Source organism: Colobus angolensis, unplaced genomic scaffold (genome assembly GCF_000951035.1).
Source record: "Colobus angolensis palliatus isolate OR3802 unplaced genomic scaffold, Cang.pa_1.0 Scaffold37, whole genome shotgun sequence".
NCBI lineage: Eukaryota > Metazoa > Chordata > Mammalia > Primates > Cercopithecidae > Colobus > Colobus angolensis.
Window position 1 is genome coordinate 4,645,280 of NW_012117043.1, and position 8,273 is coordinate 4,653,552.

Here is an 8,273-nt window from a genome sequence, read left to right on the forward strand (position 1 = left end):
TGGCGTGATCTTGGCTCACTGCAACCTCCACCTCCTGGGTTCAAGTGATTCTCCTGCCTCAGCCTCCTGAGTAGCTGGGACTACAGATGTGTGATACCATGCCCAGCTAATTTTTTTGTATTTTTAGTAGAGACGGCGTTTCACCTTGTTGGCCAGGATGGTCTCGATCTCCTGACCTTGGGATCTGCCTGTCTCAGCCTCCCAAAGTGCTGGGGTTACAGATGTGAGCCACCATGCCTGGCCCATTCTTAGTTCTATATCATCATCCTCCCTGGTACATTGGGATTAGTGATTTGGTGTTAAAATATAAGAAGAGCTGAAATAGGAGAAAAGTCATGAAAGGTAGAGTGTATACACCAGAGGTGAAGGAAAGAAGGAAAGGTTTATAGAATTATTTCACACATACACACACACATTCATTCTAGACTTTTTAAATTAAAAGAAAACCTTTTTTTAGAGACAGGGTCTCACTATGTTGCCCAGGCTAGAATGCAGTAGGCTGGAATGTCCTGAGGCTCAAGGAATCCTCCCACCTCAGTCCCCTGAGTAATTGGGACTATAGGTGTGTATGCCACGCCCAGCTAAAAAATTTAATTTTTAAGGTCTGTTTGAATACTGCCTTGTCACCCACAGTAAACTGCTCTGACAAAGTTATAAAATTATAGGAATTCAAAAAAGCAATGAATTTACTTCTAGAACCAAAATCTCAACTGGTCAATTAGTTTTATTTTATGTTTAATTTTTTTGCTATTTATTTCTGGAGTCCCACCTAGTCTCAATAATTTTATTTAGGCCTGGTGTGGTGGCTCATGTCTAGAATCCCAGCACTTTGGGAGGCCGAGGCAGGCAGATCACTTGAGGTCAGGAGTTCAAGACCAGCCTGGGCAACATGGTGAAATCCCGTCTCTACTAAAAATACAAAAATTAGCCAGGTGTGGTGGCAGGCACCTGTAGTCCCGACTACTCAGGAGGTTGAGGCAGAAGAATTGCTTGAACGCAGAAGGCAGAGGTTGCAGTGAGCTGAGATCATGCCACTACACTTTAGCCTGGGTGACAGAGCGAGACTTTGTTTCAAATGAACAAAAAAAATTATTCTATTCTTTTTTTGGTCTCAAATAATATTTTTTTGAGACAGAGTCTCGCTTTGTCACCCAGATTGGGGTGCAGTGGCATGATCATGGCTCACTGCAACCTCCGCCTCCTGGTTCAAACGATTCTCCTGCCTCAGCCTCCTGAGTAGCTAGGACTACGGACATGCGCCACCATGCCTGGCTAATTTTTGTGTTTTTAGTAGAGAGGAGGTTTCATCATGTTGGCCAGGATGGTCTTGAACTGCTGACCTCAAGTGATCCAACCACCTTGGCCTCCCAAAGTTATACATTTTAATAATACATGGGAACATCCTATAAACACTGTTCTGAATATACCTTTACATTTAATTTAATAGTGTATTATTATTATTATTTTGAGACACAGTCATGCTCATTTGTCCAGGCTGGAGTGCTGTGGCGCGATCTCAGCTCACTGCAACATCTGTCTCCCAGGTTCCAGTGATTCTCCTGCCTCAGCCTGTGGAGCAGCTGGGATTACAGGAGCGTGTCACCATGCCAGGCTAATTTTTTGTACTTTTAGTAGAGATGGGGTTTTGCCATGTTGGCCAGGCTGGTCTCAAACTCCTGGCCTCAAGTGATCCATCCACCTTGGCCTCTCAAAGTGCTGGGATTACAGGCGTGAGCCACCATGCCTGGCCATTAGTGTATTCTTTAAAAAAAAGTTTTCCTAGGGGGTAGGGGACTGATGGTATATTCTTGAAATCATACCTCATTAGTACATACAGAACTACCTCATTCTTTTTAATAGCTACATAGTATTCCACTGAATGAATGGATTATAATTTAGTCAATTAATCCCATATTCTTTGACACTTAGTTTTGTTTTTTGTTTTCACTATTTTTCAAATCACACTGCAATAAATAACTTTGTACATATGTACAAAATTTGGTTGCATCAAATGATATATATTTTAAAAATGTTGATAGATGTTAACTAATTATAGCCCATAGAGGTTATATCAATTTATGGCATTCTCAATAACAAGAAAGCACCTGTTTCTCCAAAACTTTTGGTCTTTGATTTGTTTGTTCTGTCAATCTCACAGGCTAAAGGCATTACTCATTGAAGTTTATTTTGCATTTCTGTTTTTTGTGTGTGGCAGAGACTACTAATTGCCTCCCAATATACATTTTTGCCTTCTTCTTTAGTAATAGGAAACCTGACTTTTAGCTGGACACACTGTAATCCAGATGATAGATTACATTCCTCAGGTTCCCTAGTGACTAGGTATAATTAAATACATGACTATGTTTTAGCGAAATGAGATATAAGTAAAAGTTCTGTAAATGAGTTTGGGAAGTCACCTTTTTTTTTTTTTTTTTTGAGACGGAGTCTGGCTCTGTCGCCCGGGCTGGAGTGCAGTGGCCGGATCTCAGCTCACTGCAACCTCTGCTTTCCAGATTCAAGCAATTCACCTGCCTCAGCCCTCTGAGTAGCTGGGATTACAGGCATGCACTACCACACCCAGCTAATTTTGTATTTTAGTAGAGAGGGGGTTTCACATTGGCTAGGCTGGTCTTGAACTCCTGACCTCAAGTGATCCACCCACCTCGGCCTTCCAAAGTGGTGGGATTACAGGGGTAAGCCACCGCGCCCGGCCCCTGATTCACTCTTAAGTGAAGTTGAGTACCTTCTCCTGTATTTATTTATTTTATTTTATTTTTGAGACAGAGTCTAGCTCTGTCACCCAGGCTGGAGAGCAGCGGCACGATCTCGGGTCACAGCAGTCTCCACTTCCCGGGTTCAAGTGATTTTCCCGATCTCAGATGATCTGCCTGTTTTGGCCTCCCAAACTGCTGGGATTACAAGCATGAGTCATCGTGCCCGGCCCTACTCATGTATTTAAGAACTATTTGCATTCCTTTTCTTTCTGCCCAGGATGGCCTCAAAATGCTGTGCTCAAGTGATTCTCCCATCTCAGTTTCTTGAGTAGCTGGGATGATAAGTGTGTACCACTGTACCTGGCTTGTATTCCTATATTTAGGTGAATGCTGTATTCATGTTATTTCCTCATTTTACTGCTAAGTTATTGGTCTTTTTTGTATTGATTTGTATTGGTTCTTTATATATTCAATAATTGTTTTCCTCATATTTGAGCAAATATTTTTGCATCTTATTTTATTTTATTTGAGACATGGTCTCGCTGTGTTGCCCAAGCTGGACTGCAGTGGCATGATCTCTGCTTACTGCAATTTGCGCCTCCTGGGTTCAAGCAATTCTCCTGACTCAGCCTCCCCAGTAGCTGAGATTACAGGCATACACCACTATGCCTGGCTAAGTTTTTTTTTTTTTTTTTGTATTTTTAGTGGAGACAGGGTTTCACCATCTTGGCTAGCTGGTCTCGAACTCCTGACCTCAGGTGATCCACCCGCCTCAGCCTCCCAAAGTGCTGGGATTACAGACGTGAGCCACCGCGCCCAGCCTTTTGCATCTTATTTTGCTGTGCATAAATTTTTATTTTTATGTCTGATTATTTAAATTTACAAACAAGCCAGGTGCCATGGCTCATGCCTGCAATCCCAACACGTTGGGAGGCTGAGGTAGGAGGATCACTTGAGGCCAGGAGTTTGAGACCAGCCTGGGCAACAAAGTGAGACCCCCATCCCTACAAAAAATTAAAAACTTCGCTGGGTAGGTGGCACACACTTCTGGTCCCAGCTATAAGGGAGGCTGAGGCAGGAAGATCCCTTGAGCCAGGAGATCAAGGTTGTAGTGAGCCATGATCATGCCACTGGGTGACAGAGTGAGATCCTGTCTATTAAAAAAAAAAAAAAAAGCAAACAGCAGGCAATTTTTTTTTCAGATCTTCTGCTTTAATACTGACAATGTTGAACTTTACCTGAGCTCTGCGATTCTGGAAAATAAGGATGGCCAAAAAATCTCCCCATGCAAGCCTGCAGTCCCAGCTACTAAAGGAGGCTGAGGTAGGAGGATCACTTGAGCCCAGGAGTTAGGAGTTGGAGTCTAGCCTGGGCAACATAATGAGACCCCATCTCTAGAAACAAACAAACAAAAAAATCTCCCTACAGTTTTATGTCTAGGAAATAATTTATTATTTTGGAAGCGATGTGGAACCAACTTTTCCCACATCAGTTAGATAAGATTTATGGATGGCTCCCTTGTTTATATGACAAAGCCAGACACAGACCTTCCAAATTCCCATTCTTTGTCTCATAAGTGATTAGCTGAACTGCTCACTGCCACTGATCAATCTGGACAAAATATCTACTAACTTGACCAAACTTTAGTCAGGATTTGGCCCTCCCCATAGGCCCTAGAACCTTGACCTGTTCTTGGGCTTAAGCAAGCATTGGTATGCTGAACAACCTTCAGGAAAAGATGTTCCCTGATCTAATCAGCTGTCTAATCAGATTATCCCAACTCTTCATCTTACTTCCTCATAACCCAGTTTGTTCTACCCTTTTATTCCTTGCTAACAAAGAAAACTTTTTCGCTTAATGTTTGAGATATAAATCTTACGACTTGAGCATTTTCCCTATTGCAATAGTCTTTTCAAATAAAGTGTCTTCTTACCTAATTCCAGATTTGCTTTTTTATTTGACAATACCAACCTTCAGTGCTTCCTGGAGCTTGCATAATTTACTTTCCAAAATGTAAAACTGTTGTTTTAGACTGTAAAGCTCTCGATGGTAGATACGAGATGGAAAGATGGTGTCTTTCAATACTTCTAAACTCTGAAATTAATAATAAACAATTCTGAGTCCTATGAGTAATATGATAAGGACAAGAAAACAGGAACCAGAAAGTGACTTGATGTATGTTTCATAGAAGCAAAGGCAGGCATGACTCAATAATTTCATCTTATCTGAGTTTAGCTTGAGGGTTGGACTGACTTGAGCACATATGTATATAAACACCAAGTGTGTAGAAAAACTATAGTGCTGAAAACAGGGATGTCACATCCATACCTGGGTTATGCAGTTCTGGCACCAGCTGTATATAGACCACACTCTATTTGTCCAAAGTTCTATTGCATCTCTGATGTTAGGAAATTTGAAGTTCCAGGATGATCTTAGCCAGCTTCTGCTTTGAGATATATCTATTGAAGAAATAATGACTCTGTAGGAAAAACAAAATGAAACAAACGAAAACCCCTAAGTCAGAATAATAGCCTTGGCCTGGCATGGTGGCTCGTGCCTCTAATCCTAGCACTTTGGGAGGCTGAGGTGAGCAGATGAGACCAGGATTTCGAGAACATTCGCCTCGGCAACATGGCGAAACCCTGTCCCTACCAAAAAAATACAAAATTTAACCAGGCATGGTGGTCTGCCAGAAGAGAGAGGAATATGCAAACCAGGCTTGAAGACGGGTTAAATCAGAGCTTTTCATTCCACAAGAGAAATTTTAATGGGGTCAGAACATTGATCTTCTAATATTTGAAAGCCTGCTAACTAGGAGATAGCAAACTGTTTTGTTGTAGGAGGACCCACCCAGCTCTGACGGGTTAAAGCATCATGAATGCAAATTTGAACTCTAGAAAAGCAGAGCTTCCTAACAATGGGACTTCCACAGCAATGGGATCTGCTTCCTCGTTCAGTCTGTGCCTTTCCCATGAGCGAAGGACTCCTAGGAGAGCTGGAGCCTGTTAGGAAACCATGTGGAAACTCACTCACAGGTTCCTTATTTTTTTTGAGACGGAGTTTTGCTCTTTTTGCCCAGGCTGGAGTGCAATGATGTGATCTTGGCTCACTGCAACCTCTGCACCCCGAGTTCAAGTGATTCTCCAGCCCCTCCTCCCGAGTAGCTGGGATTACAGGCACCTGCTACCATGCCTGGCTAATTTTTTGTATTTTTGTATTTTTTTTTTTTTTTGAGATGGAGTCTTGCTCTGTCGCCCAGGCTGGAGTGCAGTGGCGCGATCTCGGCTCACTGTAAGCTCCGCCTCCCGGGTTTAGGCCATTCTTCTGCCTCAGCCTCTGGAGTAGCTGGGACTACAGGCGCCCGCCACCTCGCCTGGCTAGTTTTTTGTATTTTTTTTAGTAGAGACGGGGTTTCACCGTGTTAGCCAGGATGGTCTCGATCTCCTGACCTCGTGATCCGCCCGTCTCGGCCTCCCAAAGTGCTGGGATTACAGGCTTGAGCCACCGCACCCGGCCTTTTTTGTATATTTAGTAGAGATGGCCAGGCTGGTCTCAAACTCCTGACCTCAAGTCATCTTTGGCTTCCCAAAGTGCTGGGATTATAGGCATGAGCCACTGAGCCCGGCCAGGAACCCACAGGTTTTTTGGATAGTCTCTGAATATCATGCAACTCTTTTATTTTTTATCAAAAAAAAAAAAATGTTTTTGACACAGCATCTTGCTGTGTTGCCCAGACTCGAGTGCAGTGGCAAGATCATAGCTCACTGCAGCTTCTAACTCCTGGACTCAAGCGATCTTCCTGTTGCATGAGTCTCCCAAGTAGTTTGAACACAGGTGCCAGCCACCACACCTGGCTAATTTGGTTTGGTTTTGTGTTTTTAGAGATGGGGTCTTGCTATGTTGCCTACACTGGTCTTGAACTGCTGGCCTCAGGCAATCTTCCTCCCTTGGCCACTCAAAGTGCTGGGATTACAAGCATGAGCCACTGTGCACAGTTGAGATTTTTCGATTTAGTCTTTTTGTACATGCGATATCTTATTCATAGAATCCATAAATGGTAGGGAAATTTCTGATTTCAGAGCAATACATATGATACAAAACTTGATATACAGACTAGTTTCTTAGCCGAACTGGAGGGGCTGGCTTTAGGTAATCCATGGACTCCCTGAAATTGGGGACACCATTGGAAACATGTGTGAGCTCAAGGGCAGTTTCCTATGATTTTCAGGCCTCAAAATGTCTCTTGGACTCAAAGATGCCTTAGGGCAGAGGACATATGTACCCCCAGTATAGAATCTCAGACAGCGAAAGTCAGTAAACATTTGGCAGAAAAGTTCTGACAAATTGAGTGCTCTCATGTGACTTTTTCATCAAGTCAGTGTTCTTGGGATCTCTTGTACATGATAATCTCACTCTTGTAAAGTTTCATAGTTTCTGCTTACCCTAGTTTTCTTTCCCACCCTGTTCCCTCTCCTACCAGACTGGTCTCTGAAATGGGCATGTACAGAGGAGACTCCAACATGCTTCAGGCTTTGAGTGGAGAGGACACAGCCTATGCTGGGACAGGGAACAGAGGGATGCGGAGACCCTGATGATGCTTTTGGACAGTGGTCTGAGGTTTGGACAGTGGCAGGAGGTACCATCCATTCACCTAGGATCTCCAGGACAAGAGATCAGCTTGGCAGTTACATGTGTTTTTCTTCAAACTGGTTGCCAGGTTGGAACGACCAATGACATCAGAGATTCCAACCTTCCTGATTGGAAGGACCAGCGTCCGTTGGTGCCTGGGAGCTCAGGTGGACAACAGTATCTTCTCAGAGCTGTTCTCCACTCCTGACTTCTCCTAGCCTCAAGAATTGATAATACACTCTTCTGGGTCCTAGCAGAGTCCAGAAGAAGGCTTTGGACAGAAAAGAGACTAGGTTCCGTGGGCTGGGACAGATTTTGGGGAAGATCATGACCAGCTGTCAACCGCACCCCCAGGATGAGGAGCAGAGCCCCCAGCTGAGCACCTCGGGGTACCCCCGCCAGGAGGTGGTAGATAATGAAGTGTTGGGACCATCAGGTGAGGGGACTGGAGGAAGAAGAGGTGGGATAGGGTTGACTAAGATGAAGGAAGGGGGCTGGGTGCAGTGGCTCATACCTATAACCCCAACACTTTGGGAGGCCGAGGCGGGTGGATCACCTGAGGTCAGGAGTTCAAGACCAGCCTGGCCAACATGGTGAAACCTCATCTTTATTGAAAGTACAAAAATTAGCCAGGCAGTAGTGGTGCACGCCTGTAATCCCAGCTACTTGGGAGGCTGAGACAGGAGAATCGCTTGAGCCTGGGAGGAAGAGGTTGCAGTGAGCCGAGATGGCGCTATTGCACTCCAGTCTGGGTGAGACAGTCAGACGCTGTCTCCAAAAAAAAAAAGAAAAAAAAAGAAGAGTCAGAAGTCAGGAAGGAGAACCTGAGGAGGGTGTGTGGGAAGAATGGAGAAATTCAGGCCAGGTGCAGTGGCTCACACCTGTAATCCCAGCACTTTGGGAGGCTGAGGTGAGCAGATGAGACCAGGA

The 8,273-nt window shown here is 44.2% G+C and overlaps 2 protein-coding genes across 3 annotated transcripts in view; one reads left to right on the forward strand and one right to left on the reverse strand.

Annotated features, from left to right (window-relative positions):
- The window catches only part of PRR11 (proline rich 11), a 53,335-nt gene that overhangs the window by 15,346 nt on the left and 29,716 nt on the right, over positions 1-8,273 (reverse strand). Inside the window, exons 4-5 of the mRNA XM_011953678.1 lie at positions 5,043-5,193; positions 4,686-4,808 (exon numbers count right to left, since the gene is read on the reverse strand). Coding sequence (XP_011809068.1) covers positions 4,686-4,808; positions 5,043-5,193 — 274 coding nt within the window. The remainder of the gene's footprint in view (positions 1-4,685; positions 4,809-5,042; positions 5,194-8,273) is intronic.
- LOC105520088 (putative speedy protein E6) overlaps positions 6,427-8,273 on the forward strand; it is a 16,301-nt gene continuing 14,454 nt past the window's right edge. For both annotated transcript variants that reach the window (XM_011953677.1, XM_011953676.1), the window contains exon 1: positions 6,427-7,779. In XM_011953677.1, coding sequence (XP_011809067.1) covers positions 7,671-7,779 — 109 coding nt within the window. In that variant the 5' untranslated portion in view covers positions 6,427-7,670. The remainder of the gene's footprint in view (positions 7,780-8,273) is intronic.